The 25,818-nt window shown below is 38.0% G+C and overlaps 2 protein-coding genes across 2 annotated transcripts; both read left to right on the top strand.

Annotated features, from left to right (window-relative positions):
• The first annotated feature begins 636 nt into the window (after positions 1-636).
• LOC147312162 (RNA-binding motif, single-stranded-interacting protein 1-like) lies at positions 637-14,537 on the top strand. The gene is made up of 12 exons (XM_086265679.1): positions 637-644; positions 1,183-1,241; positions 4,040-4,131; positions 8,261-8,418; positions 9,336-9,415; positions 9,994-10,109; positions 13,084-13,133; positions 13,222-13,309; positions 13,609-13,659; positions 14,056-14,166; positions 14,298-14,378; positions 14,466-14,537. Exons 1-12 carry the CDS (start codon positions 637-639, stop codon positions 14,535-14,537), a joined length of 966 nt encoding a protein of 321 aa, XP_086121805.1.
• A 5,167-nt stretch (positions 14,538-19,704) lies between these two features.
• On the top strand, positions 19,705-23,047 carry LOC147312163 (CD302 antigen-like). Its single transcript, XM_086267254.1, has 6 exons — positions 19,705-19,783; positions 21,478-21,603; positions 21,722-21,838; positions 22,399-22,581; positions 22,705-22,725; positions 22,830-23,047. Exons 1-6 carry the CDS (start codon positions 19,705-19,707, stop codon positions 23,030-23,032), a joined length of 729 nt encoding a protein of 242 aa, XP_086123380.1. The 3' UTR covers positions 23,033-23,047.
• The last annotated feature ends 2,771 nt before the right edge of the window (positions 23,048-25,818 follow it).

The raw sequence follows: 25,818 nt of genomic DNA on the forward strand, positions 1-25,818 counted from the left end.
ACATCAAACGGGCTGCTTACCACTTCCTTTGTAAATATGGGAGCAAACAAGACTTGACTTGTGCATTCAGAATACCTCACTGGATCACAGTGAATGATCTGAAAGTTGTGATAAGCGGTTACGTGTTAGGTGCATGCATATGTTCTGCATTTTGATGGTACTGTAAGAGAAATAACAGGATCTGTAGTTGAGTAATTTAAAATTAATATTCAAGAGAAAGAGGGGTCAGAAGTTCATGCTCTTTCACCCAGTTTACCATCTGTAGTTTATATATCCTGCAGTTTGTTTCATGTTACATTGTGTCCTGAAGCAAGGGTATATAAACCCTTCAGATTGGAAAATACTGTACAATTTAAAAAATAAATAAATAAAGATTCTGGAGATTTTCCTTTTGTCTCATTTTTCCCATTTTGGTCAAAGATTTTATTACTAACCCTTTTCTAGTTTGAAGAGGACTAAAATGTGTACCTACAAAAGCACTTTTTATCACTATTACATATTTGTGACAGAGCAATTTAGGGTTTTGTCTTAAGTAACATGGAAATTTAAAAGGGTGTCCTGATTAACAGGGAAAGTGTAGGAGCAATGTAGTGAATGGAAACTGTGGTGACCTGTAAGCATGACATGCAATGCAAAATGGTCAGGTACACCACTTTGCATTTGTTAAACTAACTTAAACTTTCAAGCGATGGATTGGAAAGACGACTAATGGCAAGAAAGAATAATTTGAATGCAATAGTCTTTGTATTTCATGAGGCATGGGTCTGTCAGTACTTTAGAGAAATCTGTCAGTGAAAAAGTCTTCTGTGAAGACAGTTTTAATGTGTATATAGTTCACTAGTAAGCCTAAATATAATCTTGAAACAGCCTGTGACACACAGGCTTTGCAAGGATGTTGCCCTTCATCACCCTCCTTCTTGTAAGAGACAGTGAGACTGTTAAAAGTTTAAAACGCTGGTTTAGTTTGGTCCAAGGCAAAGGGACTATTTGAAATTGGAGATTACTTGTTTGCAGCACTGTGGGGTTTTCAGCACCACATGGAAACCACTTCCTGTTTCTCATGTTTTTACAGTGATGTCATGGATTGTTGCTCAACCTTCTCTCAGTCAAAGTGTTTTATAACTGGCTTTGTCTGGTGCATAAACCTGCTAACAATACCTCGCCTTTCTGCTCCTCCCACAGGTATGGCAAAATTGTATCAACAAAAGCTATTTTGGACAAGACTACAAATAAGTGCAAAGGTGTGTCATGTTCTTTTTTTTGTCTTACCAGCACTGCCCTCTTTTATCTCTCTTGAGATTCAATATGCATGAAAGGAAACTGCCACGCAACATATATAGCACCTACACATTCCTAAAATTCCCAAAAAACTGCAGCATCCAGGGTGTGACTTCTGTCATTAAAAAAACAAAATCAAGCAGACATGTAGTTTCAGATCATTTCAGGAAACAGACAGTCAGGCTGTTTAAAGCTGCCTCTCAGCTCGTGTTATTTTAAGCAGCGGCTCTTGTCGCTGGTTTGTCGCTGTCATGCACGGTGCCTAGGAGGAAGACGCGCCCAACTCTTCCTCTTCTTGCTGAGTGACACTGTTGGTCTTATTCCAGTTCTAGTAGATTGCCCACCTGACTAAAGCAGGGCTTGCTGAATCTCTAGGGGTAATGGGATTAAGAGATCGCTTTGTCACTCTCTACTGGATTATAGAGATGCCAGTAAATCAAAGGCCTTCAGTGAAATGAGAAACCATTAAAGACCTTGCGAGGCTCTGACTGAATTTTAAATAGAACAGGCTTTTGCGATGACCTTACTTATCCACTTTTAAAACTGCCTTATTTGACTTTTTTACTGTTTTCATAAACTGTCAGACCAGATTCACGTAAAACGGTGTGACCCATTTTTTAGCTGGAACTGTTCTGATACATTCATCATGACTCATTTTAAATGTGTTTTATATATCAAGAACAGTAGAAGCTATAAACTATGTATACACCCTGTTTGTACCCCCATTACAAAGAGCTGAACTGACCCACTGGTATCTGCAGCCTCAGCACTTTTTTTCCCCCTACTTTCAAAAAACATGCTGTCACGTGCACACGCGCACATACACGCACAAATCAAGCATATTTATATGTATAAACAGAAAGAACTATATTATGTAATAGACAAACATACACATTTTAAAGTTGCGTCTTAAAATACAGAATGAATAGTTATCTCAAGGATAGCTATTGGTGGTTCTATAATTATCTGTTCTTGATATAGAGAAAGTCCCATCACTTTACATCGATCTTTGAAATGCCTCTGAGTAGTTATTTGGGCAGTTATTGTGATGACCCCTTCTAAATGAATAAGGAGAGGGCTGTAGGTTTAATTTCAGTGGTTACTGGGGCATAAAAACTGCAGACCATCCAGTCAAATCCAGTACAAACTACTAAACTTGGCATAAGTTAAACTTTTATAGTTAAACTTCCAACTTTGCAAGTCTATAATTTCACAACATTGGAGCTTTATTATTGGCTCAATTCAGAAAACCAAAATGATTCAGGTCTATAATTTAATAATTTAAAATGCATTTTGAAATAAGTACACTTTCCTATATGTTTGGTCTAATGAGCGAGGGGATACATTGGTGTGAAAGTGTTCGCCCCTTCCCAATTTCCTAGTGTTTCACATATTTGTCGCACTTACATGTTTCAGATCATCAAACATATTTTAATATTACACAAAGGTAACACAAGTTGACACAAAATGCCATTTTTAATCATTAATTTCATTGATTAACGTAGAAAAGTTATCCAAACCTACCTGGTCCTGTATGGAAAAAGTAATTGCCCCTCTTGTTAAATCGTGAATTAACTGTGATTAACCACATTTTTTTTGGAAAGCTGAGTTTAGTTTCACTAAGCACACTCAGGCCTGATTACTGGCAGCCACTTGAACCAAGAAATCACTTTAATAAAACCTGTCTGACAAAGTGAAGGAGGTTTAAAGATCTCAAATAGCAACACATCATAACACGATCTAAAGAAACACTTGAGAAAGTCACTGTCATCTCTCTGTCAGGGAAGGGTTATAAAGCAAATTCTAAGGCTTTGGGACTCAATTGAACCACGGTGAAAGCCACTATACACAACTGGAGAAAACTTGGAACAGTGTGAACCTTCCCAGGAATGACCGACCAACCAAAATTACTCCAAGAGCACATCAATGACTTATCCAAGAGGTCACAAAAAACCCAGAACAGCATTAAAGAACCACAGGCTTCACATGTCACAGTTAAGGTCAAAGTTCAAGATTCAACAATAAGAAACAGACTGGGCAAAAAATGGCCTGTTCAATAAGAAAATCGCTGCTGACCAAAAAGCATTTGCCAAAAAACATCCTGATGATCCTGAAGACTTTTGGGAAACTACTCTATGGACTGATGAGACAAAAGCTGAACTTTTTGGAAGGCCTAGTCAAAGTCCTGACCTGAATCCAACTGAGATGCTGTGGCATGACCTTAAAAAGGTGGTTCATGCTCAAAAACCCCCCAATGTGGCTGAATTACAGCAATTCTGCAAAAAAGAGTGAGCCAATATTCCTCCACGGTGCTGTAAAAGATTCATTGCCAATTATCACAAATGTTCGATTGCAGTTGTTGCTTCTAAGGTGGCCCAACCAATTATTAGGCTTAGGGGGCAATTACATTCTCACACAGGGCCATGTAGGTTTGTATGTTTTCCCACCTTAATAATAAAACACCTTCATTTAGAAACTGCATTTTTGTTTACCTGCGTCATCGTTGTGTAATATTTAAACTTGCTTGATGATCTGAAACTGTGACAAACATACAAAAAAAAAAAGGAAATCAGAAAGGGGGCAAACACTTTTTGTATGTCACACAGTTTAAACTGTCAACAACATGTTTCCCAGTTTGACTGCTGAGTGACTCAGAGGGCCCCCTATAGATTTAGTCAGAATTTGTTGAGAGCCATGTCTTCTCCTCATGTAATGTCTCTGGTCTAGAATGTCATCCTAATTATGTGTTTTGTCCCCTCAGGATATGGCTTTGTTGACTTTGATAGCCCCGCTGCAGCTCAGAAAGCTGTAGCTGCCTTGAAGACAAGTGGTGTCCAGGCTCAGATGGCAAAGGTAAGGATTCATTGCAGACTAATCCTGATATCACATCAATACAAATCACTCAGCTTCACTCTTTGTCCTCCTTCTGGCTAGTTGATCAACTTAAAACTAATCCTTAAGGTATTACATAGCAGGATTGCATGATATATGTTCCACAACCAGTATGCTCAATGGCTCTGATCACTGAATTGAATCATACAGGAAGTGTGTGCTGAGAACAGTCTCTATTTGTGTAATTACTGTATGTGTGACAAAAGTAACCCATGCACCAGTTTGTGGCAGCCTCTAGGTTGCTGCATGTGAATTATACAAGTACTTGTAGCAGGGTTGTCAAACATAAGGGCCAAGGGCCAGAATCGGCCCACCAAAGACTCCAATCTGGGCCACCCGAAAGGAACAGGAAAAACAGGAACTTGGGAAATATGGGACACAATGTGCAGTGAGCTACCAGAACTTTTTTCTGTAATTTTATACATTTGTCATGTAGAAACACTAGCTTTTATTGTCATATCTCAGGGATTAAATGTGCAGTTAAACGTCTTTACACTGCCAGAAAGGGAAGTTTCACTTGTCTGGCCAAGATCAAAGTGGGCTGTATGTGGCCCTCAATGTAAAATGAGTTTTAATGTCCCTGGCTTGTACGGTGATGCTCTGCAAACAAGATTAGTGGAATAATAAGAAACAGTACTGTACACTAATACAGGCTGAATATGTACTCTGCTGGACTGCAGTTGTTCCATTTGCAGTAATTATTAATGAACAAAATGGTAGGTTAATGTGTAACAGGTATTTCTGGGGTGTGTGTGTGTGCTTTTAGGAGTTGATGTTCAGTGAGCTGTGAGGTCATAGTTAATGTCTTGTCAAAAGAAAGTAGTAAGTACTTGTACTTGACTGCTGTCAAAAGGACTCTACCAAGACATTTGCTGAATCGCCAACCTCTTCCTGCAGCTTTCTACCTGGTGTCTTTCTTGCTGTCATTGATGGTCTTCTTCACTTGTGTTCTATCAGTTTCCATTTTGGTTCTCATTTGTACAAAACTAGTTGGACTTCTGTTGCATTTGTTATCATTGTTTAGTACATTTCTCCTTTTGAGTCAAAGTGCATTTGTTAATATGCTCATGTTCTCATAAATGGATGAACACAGAGCATTCCAAAAAACTAACTTCAATCTGAAAGTTTGAGGATTTTAAACATTTAAAGAAACAACAACATTGTGACATGTTTGCTGGGATTGGTCAGTATTTCCTTGACATGTTTTTCTTCTGTTGAAGCTTGCAATCAGTTAATGCTCAGCTGGATTGGATCTACTCATCAGAAGCTTGTTCAAGTAGATCAAGTTGCAGTTGTTGCTCAGCTCCTATAAATATGGCTGTGAACTGTGTTACGCGTTAAGTAGCGCCGTGATGTTGGGAAACATGACATCAGGACAAAGTGACTCAAATTGTTCTGTGTCAAACTCTCAGGGCTTGACTGAAAGTTTTAAAGGTATATGAAACTCCAGTGCACTTTGGAGAAACGGTATCAGTTATGCTAAAATGGCAGTGACGCAGACCAGAAGTTACTACATCATTATGAAATCGATACATAAAGCTTTTTTTCACAGATGCATGATTAGCAAAATAAAAAGTCAAAGATTCCAAAAACCAAAAGAAGGCTCTCAGAATGTGATTAGTGATCTCTAAACTGCATTTAAAAAGAGGAGAAGCCAAATTCTCATGTAAATGACGGCTTCATATAAGGAGTCAAGGGTACTGCTGCGTATCAAATACTTTGCGACACATTGTTTTGGCAGTATTCAAGAAATTATTCTGCAGCAGGACAGTGTTGCAAAATATAGTCAACACTTTGCAAGAACCATTTTAACACCAAAGAAGACCACGGAGGACTTCACTCCACAATTACATGACCTTAACCCGTCTGAATATTTATGGGGACACTTAATTAATGAGAGAAATCAAATAGATTCCTCATATCATAGGACGTTTTTTCAAACTGCAGTGGGATGACATGGATCATCAGGCTTTGTAGAGTACATATCAGATCACGTACATGTTATCATTAACACCAGTAGGGGGTCATACCAAATACTAAAATAAAATTCTTTGGTGGTCTGTTTATAACAAACATTATTTTCAGCTTTTATAAATGATGTTAGATTAGTTTATTAGAAAAGGCCCCACTCAATAATACATGAAGCAGAAGTGACTCTGTCTGTTAACTTGAATGAAACACTTAATAAGGAGCTGAAGTTTGTGGGAGATTAGAGAACAGACCATAAATTCATGTTAAATTTGAGCAAAACAAAGCAGATTATACTACAGCTCTAAACAATATTTTAATATTTAATGTTTTATCTGAAATGGCTATTGTCTAAAAAAAGTAGTACTGCGAGTAAAATTGGCGATGGTGACACAGCTCGATTATTTTTCATCACTTCATGTATATCCATGTGCTCCTATGGTATGTCTGTCCAGGCTGATAATATTCTACCCACTTCAAAGACTTTTCATTAAATCTCTCAATATAATCGTATATTTGTACAGCAGTTCAAGTTAGAGTTTGAATATTGTTAAATGAATATACAGGAATATAAAATAACAGATGGTTCGATGGTGGGCTCTGAAGTCATGTTATTTTACTTGTGGCTTTATATCTTTCAGAAAAGGAAATGAATAATTGAGAGTTGTTTTGGTAACAGTGGATTGTCTGGAAAAAATTAGTTCACCTTCCCACACAACACTGAGCAAGGAGCAAGTGTCCTCTGTCATGTCCGTGTCTGCGGTCCAGTGGGACCTGCCCCAACCAGTATGCTTTTTTTTTCTTTTTTTTTTTTCTTTTTTCTTAAATACTTAAATATTTTAAATACTAAAGGCCACGCTTAAGTTAAATGCTGTTGAGAAAGGTAAATGCAATTATAAAAAGTGAGGATGTTATGTTACAAAGTTCTGAACAATACTATAAGGAACAAATATAAAAGGTTAACGTTAAAAATCAATGTTTCTTAAGGTTTTACATACTTCGTTATGTGCGTGCCATTGTCACTGTTACTTCGATTTGGATCATTAAGGCAAAACTGAATCCAGATAGAAATAGATAAGCTATTGAAGTTGACTTACTGGATCTTTGAAATGAGGTCATTCACCTCAATCCAACTTCGGTTTACATAAGTCACAAGTAACGGTAAATACTAGTTCAAAATTCCCCGTGAATGTTTACAATTAAGTTATGTCTAACAACCATAAAAAGAAGCTCACTTATTTATTGATTGATTTATGGGTGTCCACTCTGGCAAAGATCTAACAGTTTAAGCAGAGCCTGTGTGAACTTTAGCTTCACTTCCTGCTCTTAGCTGAAAGGAGTACAACCCGCTGTTTGCTTCTGCTGCTGATGTGTGTTTAGAGATGCTCTTCTGCATATGTTGATTGTAATTGGAGTTGGACTCGCTGTCAGTTTAAAGCAATTTGACTGTTTTCCTCTGACTTGTGGCATCAACAGTATGCTGGATATTTTCTCCTTTTCAAACTATTCTCTGTAAACCCTAAAGATTGCTGAATCTGCTGGGATTTTCCCACACAACAGTTTCTGAAATTCTCAGACCAGCCCATCTGGCACCAGCAACCATTCAATTTTGAGGGTTAAATCCTATGTTTGAACACATTGCGATTGTTTGGTGTTGCCTAAGCTGCAGCTAATTTGTTGTCATTCCATTTTCTGTTATTGTTGCTGCTTATGAAAAACACAACACAGATGCTTATGGTGAGAGGCCTCTCCCCAGGGATTCATAGCCATCTCTTGCATTTCTGCTGATGCTCTTAAAATACATCAAGAAACCAGCTGCGAGCCTTAAGCCACCATGAGCCGCATGCAAATATCTTCTTATCAGTGCTCTTAGCCAACCCCTTATTACTGAAAACTCCCAAAGGAGACACAGATAAACCCATTACTGAGGATAAATAATATGGAATTCCTAAGGAAGTGGCTCCTTTCCTCTTCCAACTACTAAAAAGTCAGTGTGGATGTGATATTACAAAGGAATATTTTTCCTGGTGTGTTTAAGGCATTTCTGGTATTGCAATTACAATGTTTTGACATATGTGCATTTTTTTTCTCTCTCTCTTTTTCTTCTTCTTCTTCTTCTAAGCAACAAGAACAAGACCCAACAAACTTGTACATCTCGAACTTGCCTGTGTCTGTGGATGAGCAGGAACTGGAGAACATGTTAAAGCATTTTGGCCAGGTCATATCAACTCGCATCTTGAGGGACTCCAGTGGAGTCAGCAGAGGAGTGGGCTTTGCAAGGTGGGATTCTTTTGTAATTTATTGTCAGATATAGAACTTGAAATAGTATTGAGAGGCTGTTTGCATACCGCACTGGTATGACTAAACCAAATAGGCACATGAAATAATTGAAAAACATCTCTGGCCTCTACCTAGCATTGTATATTGTTTGTTGAAAAATTGTTGGATTGCTTCCTGGCCAAAAGAGGTATCTTTACAACTATAAACAGGAAGGGACTACTTTTGGCCACTAAAACATAAGTGTTGTCAAGTCCAGGAATAGAAACATGTGTGGCATGGACCTTTCCAGACAGGCGAGGAAAATCAACAGGAAGTCTGATATTAACTTATTATTAACAATGCCACAGTTTTAATCACATCTGCTATGTTCTACTTGATTTTTACCAGTCATAAAGTAAAAATAAATCTTTATATCACTAAAAAAAGATGATTCTTGTTGTAAAATTCTCAGTGCCCTTTTCAGAATTTGTTTCACTTCTTAAAAATAATATCTAAAAACACATACAGTGGGGCTGTTGTTGATTAACAAAGAAACTGTTCACGTATGGACAAATGGAAACGCCTTTAAAAATAGTTTCACAATGACTGGTTTATTTAATTGCAGTGGTAATACTCGCTTCCGCCAGTCGTACTTGCATAACCTGACATTTAACTAAAATACCTGACAGTCAAAGCCATGGTAAAAACATGGCAAAACAGAAAATATCATATTTCATCACGGGAATCTTTTTGTGCATGTCCAAAACTGTTCAAGTTGATTCTACAAGAGATGCACGCCATGAACTTGTAGATAAAAATCTTTTATGACAAACCACCGCTTCCACCAACTGATAAAGAAGTCATTTTAGGAAAGCACCTGACGCCTTGTTGCTGCAAATGTCACTTCTGTTGTTTTTCACTCTGTCTTTGGGCTTCAGGATGGAGTCAACGGAAAAATGTGATGCAGTCATTTCACACTTCAATGGAAAGTTCATTAAGACACCTCCAGGTGTACCAGGTAAGAACATACACTATACCTATACTATATTTGGTGGTGTATACAGTACAAAATACTACATTTAAGGTTTAACACCAATGTCATTAACAAAAAGATGTGATAGAAAATAAAGTCTGTCTATTAGGGCTAGTCTGCATAGGATTGGGTGGAGTTGTATGGGCAAGATGAAGTGACTGGCTCAGTGGTTCATTCTTCCAACAGGAGTCAGTGAGTCTGCTGGTAAAGAGCTCATATACACTCAGCCCTAAGAGGCAGAGCATAGACAAAGAAAACGAAAGAGCTGCTCTGTGTGGCTTTCACTCCCTCTCTAAGCGTTTTAATTGGATTATTAGACTGAAGTAGTCTCTGCTGGCCGTGCCTCGTTCAGGAAGGGGAGGGGATTAAAGCTCCACAGCTGCCAAATTAGATGTCTGTGTTCCCAGGCTGGCTAGTAAATGTGTACTCCTAGGCTTCAGGGAGTGACTGACTACACAGAAAATAATGGCGAACAATGAGTCTGTGCAATAGTGTTTGTTAAACACAAATCTCATATTTCATTCTCTTGCCATGCCTCTTTCTTTTTTTTTCTTTCATTTTAGCACCAATTGAACCTTTGCTCTGCAAGTTTGCTGATGGTGGACAGAAAAAGAGACAAAGCCAGAATAAATTTGGCCAGAATGGTCGACACTGGGGAAGGGATGGTGACTCTAGACTGGTAAGTTGATGGAATGAGTCTCAGCTACTAATCCATGGGCAGATAGGAATAATAATAAAGGGCAAACTTCTGAGGTCTGTGCTATGAAGCAGGATTTGAAGCTCAGCAATGGTAACTTCAGATTTACTTGGTAGCTTGTTTTTTGTGTCATGACAATAGTTTGGTTTTTAATGGGTTACAGTGCCATAACAATTTAACTTGAAAACCTCATCTGCTCCAGAAAATGGCGTCACTGTTCCTAGAAAATCCCGTGGATTTTGGTGCAAAGATTCCTTAGAGGGTCTCTTAAGAGAGGTTTTAGAGTCAATCTTGGGTATCTATATAAGAAATCAGATTCTCAGTGGAAAGACTGAGGCCTATTGTTCTATGGGTCTTTGTATAATTATATGACCCTAAAACACACATTTAAAACACTAAAGTCTTGTATTCATTAACGTCATAAGATTTGCAGATAAACCTACTCGCCAGTTTAAATGTTACATTCTTTTTCTTTTGCTACCATGAAATTTGGATAGTATACCAGCTAGAGGCACGGGTCACATTATTCATTATTTCTGCCTTAATGATGCCTTAATGTTTTCTTCCTTGCTTTAGATGCTCATTTGCTTGAGATTTCTTTCTTTTTTCTTTTTTCTTTTTTTTAATGCAGCTTACAGGTCTGTAAACTTTTGTGATGTTGTGCCCATCAGTTCACTGATAACTAGGTTTGGGAAGTCCTGGGTTTAATTATGGAGATGGAACTGAGTAAGATAAAGGCAGGCAGTAAAAGCTGTCACATTTCACAATGTTGTGTTCAGCTTATTCAGAAAAGAAACTTTTGGCTGCTCCCTTATTCACGAGGGGTCATCACAGCAGGGAGCTCCGCATGTTTGATTTGGCAGACTTTTTTTTTAAATGCCGGATGCCCTTCCTGACGCAACCCTAAAGGGAATTCTGTCTCCTCCCAGGATCAAACTTGGGATTTGCTTGTTAGGGAAATGTGTAAATCACTACACTATGGAGCCACTTCTTTTTGTTCCATGTACTGACTGACTGACTTTTTTGTTTGTTTGTTTTAAGCCTGTTAGTAGCCCTCATCACTGCCAGCCGAGGTTTTTTTGTTTGTTTGTTTTTTTTATTCCCCTCCAAATCATTAATGCTTGTAAAATTGTCTGCTCATATTCCGAGTCCACCTATGTCATAGTTCTCACAGTTCTCCGACAGTGCTTCAGACAAATCAGGCGATGCTTTAGGCGGAGCTGGTAGAGGACAAATATCTGTGGAGTCTAATCTCAATGGCCCTGTTCTATGGAGGAAAGCTAAAAGTAGTACCCTTGGTCAGTACACCAGGTGAACTAGTAGCTGAAGTACCTTCATAGATCATCATCAAACCACCTTGCTTTGTGACTATTATCACACAGTCCTTTCAGAGAAACCTGCAGCAGTGTAATAAACACTCCTTGAATGAGGGAGTGTTCATTGCATTATTGCATTGCTTTTAAAGCAAGCAAATGCTGTGGCATGTAGTATTTTGTTATTGAGAGAAGAAAGAGAAAGCTTGGTTGTGTCTTATTTTAGAACTGCAAGAATTAAAAATGTCAGAAGTTAAAATTTGTATAGTAGGCTAGGAGATAGATTTCCTCAATGAGTTTCACAGATACTAATAATACACATGACCACACTGCATACTCAAAAATGGTGAACTTGTTTGCTCTGTCATTCACCCTTTGCACAGTCACAAAATGTGTCAATTGAGCATTAGCACCCCTTCAAGATGAATGTATTTATATATTACGCTGTGAAGATAATCGGATTCATTGGGCAAGCTCCAGAGAAATGCAAATGTACAAGCATGCTAGTTCTGTCATTCAAGCTCAGGGCTTCTTAGTGACGTTGCAGAAAAGCTTTCTGGTTCTGAGAAAACTGGGGTGGTTTGTTTGGTTGTTTGTTTGTGTGGTTGGTTTGGTTTTTGTTTTCTTTTTGGGGGGGGGGTGCCAGCTAGGCTTTTCTCATTAACTGTTGGAAAAAGCACTGACCGATTCAAAATGCTACAGCGGGTTAGAATAATCCATTTCTTGCAACTCCGTGGTATTTAAGCTGCAGAGCAAGAAAGATTGCATATTTCTGCTGTCTCTACTGTGGGTACTACTCATTGTACATAGACTGTACAGTCTGCATTCAGTCAGCGCTATATCAATAAGCTCTTTTTAAAGAGCAATTTCCATGTCACTGGTCACCGCTGAACTCATTTGTTTTATCGTATGGGTGTGACACTCCTGTCAGCAGATTATCCTGTCTTCGTTCCTAGGCTCAGCATTAACTTGCACTAAAGGTCCGACTCTAGTTTTAGTTCCTCTTCTACAGGGCATGAATGTATGTGTCATACATTGTGTGCTATACCAAATGAATGAACTAAAAGGGAATTATAAGTAATGACTGCAACTTCTGTTCCCAAAAAAGAGGAACAAAGTACAACACCACTGTTGGTCTGTTTCTTAATAGCAAAGCGGTTTCATCTGCAAAACGAAGCCATCTAACATCTGGTTTGTGAAGGCTGGAGCGCACTCATCATCACAGGTCCTTAAATCCTGGGATAGAAGTGTCAATTGATTCCTTGATACCTCATACAATGTGCGCCCCACTTCACGGAGCACAAGTTATAGCTATAACCGTTGTAACATTATTAGTCCACAGCATGTGCTGTTCAAGGCACTGCATTTCTATTGCGTGGTAATAATTTCTGGCTAGCTCTAGTGCTTTACACTTTGAGAAAACAAAACAAAACAAACCACCATCAGCTGACTGTGTTTGGTCAGTCAGTACAAACAGTGTTTATTTTAAAAAAAAGAAAAAAAAAAAAAAGGAAGATGAACATCTTCTGTTCCCAACAAACAGAAGTGTATATAGACCCAGTGTCACACCACAGATGATGGTTTTATGTTATTTAAAGTTGCAGACTTCATCTAAGTTAAAGTCCTGTCTTCTTTTCCCTCAGGCTGGAATGACACTCACGTATGATCCCAGTTCAGCTGCTATGCAAAATGGGTAAGTTAGATAAACATGTATAATGCACTGTTGTTGTTTCAATATATTTACGTCATATAATATAATATTCTCAATTCTACTTTCACAGATTTTTTCCAGCACCATACAGTATTTCAAACAGGATGATTACTCAAACTTCCATGTCTCCCTACATGTCTCCGCTTTCTACGTATCAGGTTTGAATACTTTTTCTATTGATGAATATGCACTTTAAAACATATGTATGTAAAATACGTGAATATTGTGATAGAAATATGTAATTTAGTTTCAAAAATACTCGTTAAACATGTGTCTTTGAGATTTGAAATAGTTTTGGGGGGGGGGGGGGGGTTTGGAGATGTAGGTCAGGTATGTGACAAATGTCAGTATAGCCTTTTATGCTTGTTTATGTGCCAATCACAGTAGGACGTGATCTCTGGAAATAGCATTTGCTCTGAGCCAGACTGTTTACCGAGCGTGTTTGTTGATGTTCCAGATGCAGAACCCATCCTGGATGCCTCATCAGCCTTACATCATGCAGCACCCAGTAAGAACAAGAGTTCTCTCGTATTTTGTTCTGTTTCTTTTTTAATCATAATACTGTTAGTCACGAAATATGTCTTTGGTTTAGTGTAAACAGACGGACACATAAAGTAGTACACACAGGTGATACTGATTTTTTTTTTTTTTTTTTTTTTTTTTTTTGAGGACTGAGCAATGTGTTTGTGTATGGGTGTCTAAATGACTGTTTTGGATGGACCGTATGAAGCTGTGTATTTAATGACAGATGCTAAATGATTTCTAACAGATTTAAAATATGATAGTCTTAGTTTGAAAATGAGTTGGCAACAATATACAAACAGTGTCTGATGCGTCAGGCCAGTCGAGATGTTTATAGCCAACTTGCTCAAATTGTAAATTTCACCTTCTTCTGCTTCTGCAGGGTACAGTGATATCGCCCTCTATCGACCCATCTCTGTCACTGCAGCCTCCTTCCATGATGGCGCCTCTCACTCAGCAGATGGGTCACCTCTCCTTGGGTAGTGCAGGAACGGTGAGAGAAACCTGCATGAGATTAACTGAGAGATTGTGTGACTCATTATACTTTTGTCTGAGGAAAAAAAAAAACTATTAAGATATGCTTATTTTGGTTCTTGAATAGTCTCATTTTCCATTTTCTTGCAGTTTATGGCTCCAAATACAGCTATGCAAGGAGCATATATCCCACAGTATCCACATCTGCCGACAGCCACTGTTCCTGTGGAAGTATGTGCAGCAACAAAATTGCAGCCTCACTTTTAGCAAAATATTTTGCCCTCCCCAAAAAAACTGAGTTATTACTCTTTCTTTCAGGAAAACAGTGCACAGTCACATGTGGACTCATCCGGCAATCATTCCCCCTATTCCTATCAACAAACCAAGTAGTGCTGAGGTGACCTTTGGACAACAGCCCTCACAACAATGTCTACAAACGCAGCGGACGCTAAGGATCTTTCACTGTTTTGCTCAAATGTTTAAAGTGATACTATTTCGGGTATCATTTTCAGAGCGTACACCTAAGTTCATCAGATGATTCAAAGTTTATTTAAAGAAGTTTTATTTTCATACTAGAACGTTTATTTTTTACTAGGGGTCGCCACAGGACACAAGAAAGAATCTCGTGTCCAGTTGTGCAAATATGTTTTCTGTTCACTATTTTCCTGAGGATTTTTTTTTTTTTTTCTTTTTTTTTTTTTTGCCAAATATTTGAAAATGACTTTTTTTGTGCTTGCTGTGTGAGTGTTGATATGGTGATGTGTTTAGTGTTGTTTTTCTTGTAAAGTGATTTTTTTTTTCTTTTTTTTTTCTTTTTTTTTTTTCTTAGAACTCAGTCTTGCTGTCTGAAAATCTGCCTTAATAGTTTTGATACATTTCTTGAACAAACCGCCACAAAGCAGCAATAAGCCAAAAAAAAAACTGATAAGAGCTCTCACCTGCAGGCGGTCTTTTTTTTTTTTTTTTTTTTCTTTTTTTTTTTTAATGGAACATGTGTTTTTGCTCCCTTCCTCCAAAACCTACTAGAGCAGCAAAAGAAATTTTCCAAAGATGATTTTATTGGATGGAATATTTATTTAGAAAGAAGGCTGTGCATTCGTGTGGATGTTGAAATGTGTTTTTGTTTTTTAGAATAGCTGAAATTAAGCTTGGTGGGGTGGGTGTAATTTTGTTTTGTTGGCTGTGCTTTCACTTTTTTAAGGTGGTATTGGTAATTGTCGTTTTGATGAGGTATGTATTTTTCACTTTTTCTTCGCAAAAACGGGAAACCTGGACATATGATTGTGGAAAATTAATTAATCAAAGCCTTAAAATAGAACTTGGCCAAACGTTGCAAGAGTCGAAGGGTAGAAATTTGATGAATATGTGTATTTTATTGCGCCTCACTCTTTGATAGGAAACAATCAGGCTTGGCACTTTCAGTTGTAGTTTACGTCACCAAAGCTTGTGAGGAAATGCCATCATTTGTCTCTTTAACAAAGGTGACCATGCAAAAAAAGAGTGTAGTTTGGACAGTGTGCCTTTTTTTTTTTTTTTTTTTTTTTTTTTTTTTTTTTTTTCCGTACATTTACATTTAGTTCAGTACAGACACACAAGTATGAAGGAAGGCTCCAGCAAGTGCCACAGATGACTTTCATGGTAACAGGAAAAATGGGATGGTGCAACACTATAATCAAGATTCATTTAAAAGGAAAAAAACTGATGGAGTGCTACGGAAGCAATCTGATATGAAATAGTGCTTTAAAAATAAGTGGCAATTTGTTAAATAGTTGATTGAACCATTTTAACTAAGGTGTCCTCTAGTAAGCCTGTGATTCGACCTGGTTGTCAGTCAGAGCAGTTATCTACCTCAGTTTTCTTTCTCCTCTGTATTAGGCCGGGTTAGCAGGTCCAGCCCGTCCTTCCAGACCAAATCCCACACTCAGGAGCCTGTCAGCCTGAAAGGAAACGGCTGTTTCCCTTTAGGTTTTTTTTTTTTTTTTTTTTTTTTTTTTTAATACTTTTTGATTTTCCTCAAACCTGTTTCTTTTTTAATATTATTATGATGGAATAACATAATCACTATTGGGGACAGCTCTACTTGCGTTCACTCACTCAGTTTCATAGCCTTTATGGCAGTAGATTCCACAGGCAAATGTAAAGGCTTTTCAGATTATCACTGACGGCATAGCTTTTGTGGTGTTCACTCAATCTGTGCTCGTTTATACAAACATGCTTGGTGCTTTGTGTTGGATCTACAAAGAGCAGCATTTCCTCTGTAGTTAGCTAGGTTGTGCAACAGATACAAAGGGCCAATTCTACTTGAGATTCTTGTGTAATGCCTGAGACTGACGAGTAATACTGTCCTGTGAGGTTAATGCTGCTAGCGGTGTCTGAACCAAGTGCCATAGTATCTGGGTCAAGAGTCGAAGAGGTGCATCAATGAAAAATTGCTCGTATAAGCAACCACCGTAGTGAACAGACATTAAGTTATATGAAAAAGTTCTAATTTATGAAGATTTTTGTACAGACGGCTTTAGGTAATAAGAGATTTTCTAGAGCTATGTGAGTTACATGTTTTGTTTTTTTAACTTGTGCCACAATTGCCAGACTTAACTTGTTTGTACAGTTTAAGGGATCTCTCCTCTTTACTTCTGTTTTATTGTGCTGTTTATCGTGTTTGTTAAGCCCCAAACTTCCTTTTTTCCACCCTAGTAGATTTTGCCCAAATTTTATTCTGTTAATTTCTTTGACTTTTTTTGGATTAAAAAAGAAATCTACTTTTACTCTGCCTCATTATTTCCAAGGAGACCTGATTTTTTTTTTTTTTTTTTTTTTTTAAATGGTGAATCTTGAGTACACATCTTAATTGAGTTTACTGGTTGGTAACCTTGCATTAGTTAATTATGTAAAATACGTAATTTGTGCGGTTTGCCAGCACAATTTTATTTTTTTATTTTTTAAACAGTCAAACAATAAATTTTAATATGATGGTTGTTATTGGAGCTTGGCTGCAGCTTCACAGGGCTGAAATCCAAAGCGTCTCTCACTTAGTCTCTCACTTCCAATTTGAGGTTTTATAAGGAAACTGGCCTTATTAGAATTTGGAAAATATATATGCGTTAACGAGTTACCTTTTCTCAGACAGCTTGGAAAAAAAAAAAAAAAAAGAAAATCTAACTCAAATTGGCAAACAAAAAACATACACATGCCAAAAGAAGCATATGCATAAATATCCTAAAATTATCTTTATAGTCATTTATAAATTATTGGTGGATTGACATTTTTCAGCAGCCATATAAAATTTAAAAAAAAAAACCAACACACACACGCACAAAATGCAAGAAAACGAACATCTGTTTTGTTCCCCCGTCAACACAGCAGCTGATCAAGGTCACTTTGCTGTCCGTTTTCTCCCAGAAAACACACTCAACTAATGTGACCATGCACATCTCCTTCCTTCCACATTAATCAGTCTTTCAAATATCCACTCAGTGAATTAATGAGACATTATTATCTCATGCAGCTGGCTCAAAATATTGTGTCTTGGACTAAAAAAAGTGATGTATCAGAAGTGATCATTTAAGCCTCCAAGATGTGGTGTAATATGAAATATATCCTGTATTTTTATTTAACCGTAACTATAAGACAGTTCAATTTTTTATTCTATTAAATATCCAGGCTAAACTAAAGCTCTGACTTTCTGACACTGATATAAGAGGAAGACAATAGGCTTCTTGTTGAGATGGTCTACCAATATTTATGAATTGCTATGCTTTGAGCCCAGAAGGTGAGGACCTGGTAGGAAAGATAATAACTCTGTCACATGGTATTTCTGACAACATGCATGGCCTGGACGGGGTGAGTGGGGTGCACTAGAAGCTTGGATGTGACTGTCTGTGAGCAGGCCTTGCCATGGCAGATGGGTCCCCGCAGTCTCCTGCAGAGTGCTGAGCCACCCTACGGGAAGCCACCGGCTCCAGACGAGGAGCAAAACTCACGCTCCAGCTGTCTGTGTTTGTGCCACATGCGCCTACAAGCAATGGAGTTGAAACCTTGTTTCCCCCCCGAACAACAACCACTCTTTGCCCGAATGAGGCCTTCATATCCACTCCCTCATTTGCTTACATTGGCGGTATCCTACATTCATACCCATTTTGATGCAGTGCATCGTTCTCTTATACCAGCTCAGGGTGTTAAAATTGCAAGAAGAGTGGAACCATATAGTGTGTGTGTGTGTGTTATATTTTGAAAAAGCCATGGATCAGTAAACTCATGTAGTATGTTCAAGCCAAGTGGTTACAAGCAGTAACTTTGAAATCTTCTGAACCCTGTGATAAACAAGTGTAACAGGTATCACACAGAAAGTTCTGAAGTTAACAGTACAAATACTTATGAAATGAAACCACTTATTAAAAAAATTAAATACAATACAATTTTATATGTGTATATCTGGACTGACTAGGTTTTTAAATTGACTAGGAAATTAATTTAAACCTCTTTAAAAGGACAGACAGACAGTGAATTGTTCATATTTACATAACCAAAGAATTGCATTCGGTCTTCAAAAACTTATTTTGTTTTGCTTTTGACAAAATAATGGTGATGAATTCTTCTCAGTTTTGAAACATGCAATTAAATTTACAATTAACAATTTAACAAATTAACAAAAAATATTTATTTATATTTAATTTAATCTGGTTACTAAGTGGTTAAATACAGAGGAATGATATAAGCATGATATAAACTGTTTATAAGCAGTAAACATTTTTTCAGATGCAGGGAGGGGGCAACAAATCGATAAGAATGTCTGAATAAATACACCTTTGCCTATATGCGAGCTGATAATTAAAATAAAGTATGTAAAACAGGAACCAACAACCTTTTGACATTTAAATGTTGACACATTTTGTCACATGGTGGGTTACTGTTACTAATAATTACTAATTATCCTTTTTAAAGGGCAATTTGAATACAGTAATTAACAACATTATCTGAAATACTTCACCACATCAGCAAAAAAAAGTAAGGGAAGTCTACAATTACAGCAATGTTAACTCACAGAGAACCTTTTATTGTATGTTTGTGAGTAGATATCGATAGCAGTACATTGCTCAAACTGTCGTGGAAACTGGACCTACAGCGCCATCGACAGGCAAGTATGTGCAAATCGTGCAAAAGCTCTTCCGAGTGGACTACACCTGTTTGTTTGTGACAACACAAACGAATTATATTCACAGAAACACGGAAGATTAAACTTTTCCATTAATTTGCATCCGTTTGCATTAATTGCCGACGTGCCGTATTTTGTAATTAAAATGCGCAGGAGATTATATTTATATCGTTCTCCGTGTAGTTCAAGCCAATTAAATAAGCAAAAACAACCCCAAACAAATGCTGCTTTGACCATCTCCCACTGATAACCGCGGTGTTTATTCGTGTTCAGGCCGTGTCTGTGACTCGTGTGCTGTGCTGTTGCTGTGGGTGTGTGGGTTGGTGGGTGGGATTTCGCTCACGCTGCGGCGGACTGGACCGAGCAACAGTCAGAAAACAAGTTTGGTGCTACAAGATTTCAGACATGGAGTCGCTGAAGAAAAGTCACCGCTCGTTGTTGTGGTGTGTCTTCGTGCTGTGTGTTCAGCTGCCTTTGACGGGAGGTAAGGATTTAAAACTGAACCTCAGCTCTAAGCTAATAGGAAGCGATATGTTTTAAAGGCATGCTATGGTTTGTCCGTCGTTACACCGCTGGGTTGAACAGTGCGTAGGCCTGTGTTATTTTGCGCTCTGTGGTGTGTGTTTACTTCGGGTTTGAGGGGGGTTTCGTGTATTTAGACTGGGGGTAGAAATGTAAATACATTTATTAATGTTACCTAACCAACTTTCCTGAATGTCGACACTGTGTATTTTGCTTGTATCACGTAACTTGCGAACTAACGTTAGCACACTGCGTACATGCACGTATCCGAGTGAAAGTGCACGCCTGTCGTTTGTTTCAAAAGGCTCTTTAAAAGAAAGAATCAGGGCTTCACCTCTTTTTTTTTTTAACCTCGTCTGAGTGCTTACTTGCATTAGCATTCTTTGGATTTCGCCTCAGGGTGGCTAATCACGGCAGGTTTGAAGTGAAAACACAGCAAGTTTTTGCGCCCATGCTGTACTAGAACTCCATATTAGCACATAACCTTATTTCCAAAAATAAATTGATAAATAAAATCATGCCACCATTTGCCAGACGCAGAATAGAGACACGGATAAAAGAGGAACTGTGGTCACAAGTTGGAAGCAACCAACTGGGATATGACGCAAAGCGTCTCAAGTTTGATGAATTTGACTGCTGATTTCCCATTTTTGTTCTTATTAATGTGCTTTAAGATCATCGGTTTGAAATGAAATAATAGACATAGCTTTACAGGCCTCAGTTTTAGTTTGATTAGGTTATGACGATGCCAAAAGAATTGTGCTTGCTTGCACTTTTCTTTAAACAGAATACCCAAAAGTAATTGGACACCTGGCACCTAAATGATTGTTTGACATCTATAGCAATCTATTCTAAGCCACATAGACAAAGAGGAGCCTGTGTGGCTTAAAATAGATTGTCATTTACATTGAGGTGAAGTTGTCTCTCACTGCAGGATAATAATCAGAGGTGGGCAATTAATTTACCCAGGGGGCCCAGTTTCTCACATGACCCCTTGGGTAAATTAACTGCCCACCCCTGATTAGGGGGCTGTGGAAAGGCACAACGCTTTTTGTGACTGAACAGCAAGGAGATAGAAGTACGTGTTTCCCTTTCAGTCATCTTCATAACCACAATCCTCAGAGGCTCTGCACCAGATGCAAATGGTTTGAGATGCACAAAAGCAAAAATGTGAGGTTGTTGCTCTCAAAACCTTGCAAAAAAAAGTTCTAGTGGGTAAGACCAAACAAATGGCATCAAAATGGTGAACAGATGAAAGTTTTAAATCAGCATCAAATATGGTGGAACATGTATAGCTAGCAATAGTGTGTCACCCTGGCATTCATTGATTTCACTGCAGACAGGAGCAACAGATTGAAAACAGAGGTTTGCTGGAGTAGAGGTCACGTGATGATTCATGACAGTGACACAGAGTGGAATATCATCAAGACTGAGATTAGTTGGTCAACTAATCTAAGTCTGACTGTGTACACCACACAGTGGGCAAGAAGCTGTGTTAGTGAATGTCCTGGCAAAGAATGCTAAGGAAGATCCAGAACCTCGGATAGTTTTAACCCCACAAAGTTAGGGCACTTCTCCGACACACTTCATCGACAGTGTTGGTTTAAATTGTCCTGAACTGTAGGTCTCAGGGTGGCTCTCCATTGTTTCTTTCAGGCTGCCCTGCAGATGGACGAACCTGGCTGCCCTTTAAGGACAGATGTTACCACTTTGTCCATGGAGACGAAGACAAAATCAAAAGCTACAGCTTCGAAGATGCAAAAACTCACTGCAAAGGCTTTGGTAGATGACCGAGCCATGTTACGTTCAAATGTTTCCTGTGTAAAAACAATAAGTCAAATCGACTGCATCATCAACGCGTGTGATTACGCGTTCATATTTACTGTGATTGTTTTCCTAGAACTTTTGACGATCCAGAGCGGGGAGGAGAATAAATTTGTCATCGACTATAGCTCTGAAGTGTGGAAAAACAGCCCGCCGGTCATCGTGTGGCTTGGAATGTATTACGACTCAAACAGTAAGTGTCCTGAAAACCTTTTGGCTAGTTTCATAACTAATTAACAGCGTTGTTTGGAGGTCACTAGGTCAAAAACTGATAACGAATCTTGCAGAATTTTGTGCGCTGCATCAAAGTCCATTATATTTTAGTAGCTGTAATTTGCCTTTTCAGTAAGGATTATGCATAATTATCAGGGATTGTAACATCTAGTCCTTTTACTGAATCAGAATAAATATAACAACAACTTTACCTCTTTTTTTTTCTAAGCAGTTGTAGAATATATTGTGTCAGCTAAAACTGACTGCTTTTTTCCCATTTGACAAGTTTGACGTGGACTATGAAACATTGTTAAAGTGACCTAAATTTTCTGCTTGTGCCAGCTACTTTTAAAAGCTTGCATTACAGTACAGCATTGACTCATTCTTGTCTTTACATCCTAGCAAAGTTTCAGGAAATCCTGTGGGGGGTTTTTGTGTGAATGCTAGAGGAATGCTGAAGCTTAATGAAAATAAACTCTTTAACTATAGTTGCCCTAAAACATCTAAATATGTGGAATAACAATTCATGTGTCTGGTCAGCTCAAAACATGACGTGGCTTCACGACTACGCGATGAATTTCTCTAACTGGGAGGACGGCTCTTTGATGTCAGACCTCGCGGCCATGGATAAATGTGCAGCTCTGCACACAAACACAGGAAAGTGGGAAATTGTCAGTTGCAGTGATGACCTGGAGAATGGGGTAATCTGTGAAGCCGCCCAGGGTGAGATTTCTTTTTTTTTTTTTTCTGTTTTTCTGTTGCACTGGAATTTGAATCTGTCACTTCAGAAAACAGGGCTACGATTGGTGCCTCACATTGTGTTTTCTGTCTTTATTTGCTTTTCAGATAAAGAGAAAGCCAAGCGGAGTAAGTCAACCTTTGAGCTTTATTTCCTCATGGTTTCTGTGCTTATTCCTGTGGTTTTTGGTACTAATTGTGACCTCTCTTGTATCGTTAATCGTCTCCCTCAGAACCTAGCGCAGTGCTCTCTGCCCTCGTCATTCTCAGCGTGGTGGCTATCGTGGGAGTCTCAGCTGTTGTTTGGTTTCTGCACCAGAAGCACAACTTTGGCTCCGGCATCGTCACGGCATTCGAGTACCACCCTCCTTTCCGAGTCCCTGACACAGACCAGTCGTGCCTGGTGGAGGCTGAGGAGACTGATAGCACACCATAGGAGAACGTTCTCTCTCTTCCTTCATAAGAAACACCAAACCCTTCCCCATGGGTGGCTCTTTTTGTTTTGTTTTGTTTTTTTCTTCCCATTCAATGAGAAGTCCACTCTTAAAATTGTTACTTAAGCAGTTTGGGATTAAAGCACGTTAATGGCATGACTCAGAATAATGTGTGTTTGGGAGAAATGTGATGCTAAGCGTTTCTCTTTTACATCTACATGCTTTTTAGTCACCTGCACTAACAACAGATCATTTGTAAATATCTCTGATTGGTGCATTTTCCTCAGCTACCACTGGGCGCAACGTCAGGTTACACGTCAGGCACTACAGAATGGTCAATAGCTGTTCCTTTTTTGCATATTGAAACAAATGTACTAATGGTTTCCTTAAGTGGTATGCAAGATTATATGAGGAGTGTGACTTTCACGTGTTTTGTGTGCATGCAGGAATTTTTTGTTACACAGTTAATTCAGCTTGGTTTGGAGTCCCACAAACTTGAGGGTGAACAAGAAGGGATATTAACAAATTTTTGTTTGGGTTTGTTGCCACTTTATGCACAAGAGATTTATGTATCTCATGTGTTCCAAAAAAATGCAATCAATAATGTTTTTGTTTTTTTCCTTTTTTTTTCTCTTTTGAATACCTTGTCTCTGTTGTAAATGTTCAGATTATTCAAACTCTACAATGTAAGATAGGCTGTAATTAAACGCCTGTAATCTTCAAGCCAAAGCTAATACAACCTTGTACCCCGGTGAGAATTACAATTTATACATTTAAGTTTATACCAAGCTCCGTATGAGCCATACTGGAATATAACAAATAAAAAGCTTAAACTTGCCTTAAAAAAACAAAACACAAAATAGTCCAGTATTTCTTCCAATAGTTAGAGGACTCTTTTAATTGCTTCATCCAAACAAGAAAGCATGAGCAGCCGCCTTGTTATTTCATGCACAATGATGTTGCAATTTAGGTGAACAAAAATCCACAAAAATAAAAACTTGTCCTAAATGACTGTAACTTTATAAGATTTTAAGATAACTTTATGAGATGTTCTGGCAGAATGCTTTTATGTTTTTGTCCTCTGCTGTTTCTTGTTTATGGAAAGCACATGGAATCCTTTCTGTCGTGACTATACAGCCAGTAAATATTTAAACTGTTAATTCATTCCAGGTCCACTTTATAGTTTAAAGGGTTAAAAGACTGTGGGATTAAATGTTTACTTGCTGCCCTGTGGAAAAGACAATCTTACTATTAGAATTTTTAGAAGAAAACCGAATGCGAATGATTATAGGGGATTAAAGCGTGATGTGAATATGGAATGAGTATATTGCAGATGAATGGCAGGAACCTTTGTATGATGCTGAATTTTTTTTCTCCAATAAATTTGCACAAATTTATTAAAACCATATTTTGTCTGTGTAATAAGGGGTAATCAGGGGAATATGGAAAAGTCAGTTCACTCAAATCCACAGCACATTCTTTTTAAAGCACGAATGCATAATATATAAGATTCATTTGGTATGATTTTTAATAGTATGCCACAAGTAACCCTATTGCTTTTCTAGCGATGCCAGTTCAGAAAAAAAGGAATACTTTCTAGTCAGTCTTATATTTCCCATTTATGCTAGATATACAATATCTACATGTCACTGCATAAATTTGACTGGAAGAATGACCTGGAATACCAAAATCGGAGAGTCTGTGAAAATAATTTTTAATCACTGTCAGCTGAAGAGTGTCTGTCCCTGTAAGAGTCCAGTGGTTCTGTTGACATTTTAGTGTGAGGTGAGATGAAACAGAATTGAAAGAAGTCAGCAGGATATCCTTCACTTTCATGCACATCTAATTTCAGATTTCCAAGCTATCCATCAAAGTTTCTTCAGAAAATTGTCAGCGGATGCCTCTTTACTGGGCAAGTACACTTTCTTGATATGTTTTTTTTTAACATTTTACAATGAATGATTAAAAGCAGTTGTGAACCAGCATTTACTGATGCAGCACATTGATAGCGAATCTTTGTAAACACCTTTTCTTCCTGGCAGTCAAGGTAATTTCTAGATTTGGCCACAAGGTGGGACAGTGGAACAAATTTCTCTTGAGTCTGTTTATTACGGTCACTGGAAATAGAAAATTTCTTCCACAAATTTAAAAAAAAAAGGTCTAGAAACATAGAAAAAAAAATAGTTTTAAACAGCTTGTTTGTGTTAGTAATTAATAAGAATGATTTCTAGCATGTCTCTTAAGATTTCTATTAGAATAAAGTATTGGTCTGTAGCACAGGCTATGTGTGGTTGTTGATTTTAAACTGTTGTAGTAACAAAACACTGAGAAATTAGAGGATTATTATTAACTGCCTTAACTCTTTGTGGCAGATTCAAAGAGGTGATGGAAACATTCCTCAGACATTTTGATTCATATTGACATTATAGTATCACACAGTTTGCTGCAGATTTATAGACTGCACGTCCAGAATGAGAATCATCTATTCAACCACATACCAAAGGTGCTCTACTGGATTGAGATCTGGTGACTGTGGAGGCCATTTGAGTACAAGAACCTTATTGTCATTTTTCATTATCCTGCTGGAAGCAGATATACACTGTGGTTATAAATGGACTGAATGGTCAGCAAAACTACTGGGGTAAGCTTTAAACCATGTTCAGTTGGTACTAAAGGTCTCAATTTGTGCCGAGAAAATATTCCCCACACCATTACACCACCATCAGCCTAAAGTTTGTTATAGAATAGGATGGATCAATGGCTTCATGTTTTTTTTTATTTTAATGTC

The sequence above is a fragment of the Aulonocara sp. 'chitande type north' Nkhata Bay genome, linkage group LG16 (assembly GCF_057382095.1).
Source record: "Aulonocara sp. 'chitande type north' Nkhata Bay isolate Kocher_YH1m ecotype deep benthic linkage group LG16, A_spYH_male_GT1.1, whole genome shotgun sequence".
In the NCBI taxonomy this organism is placed as follows: Eukaryota; Metazoa; Chordata; class Actinopteri; order Cichliformes; family Cichlidae; genus Aulonocara; species Aulonocara sp. 'chitande type north' Nkhata Bay.

What these genes read in the sequence shown, in the direction of transcription:
- LOC147312162 (XM_086265679.1), top strand. An exon ending in AGAGGAGTGGGCTTTGCAAG is followed by an intron (nt 8,419 to 9,335) that starts GTGGGATTCTTT and finishes TTTGGGCTTCAG; the next exon opens with GATGGAGTCAACGGAAAAAT. An exon ending in CTCCGCTTTCTACGTATCAG is followed by an intron (nt 13,310 to 13,608) that starts GTTTGAATACTT and finishes TTGATGTTCCAG; the next exon opens with ATGCAGAACCCATCCTGGAT.
- LOC147312163 (XM_086267254.1), top strand. Translation starts at nt 19,705, where the DNA reads ATGGAGTCGCTGAAGAAAAGTCACCGCTCGTTGTTGTGGTGTGTCTTC. An exon ending in TCAGCTGCCTTTGACGGGAG is followed by an intron (nt 19,784 to 21,477) that starts GTAAGGATTTAA and finishes TGTTTCTTTCAG; the next exon opens with GCTGCCCTGCAGATGGACGA. An exon ending in AATGTATTACGACTCAAACA is followed by an intron (nt 21,839 to 22,398) that starts GTAAGTGTCCTG and finishes GTGTCTGGTCAG; the next exon opens with CTCAAAACATGACGTGGCTT.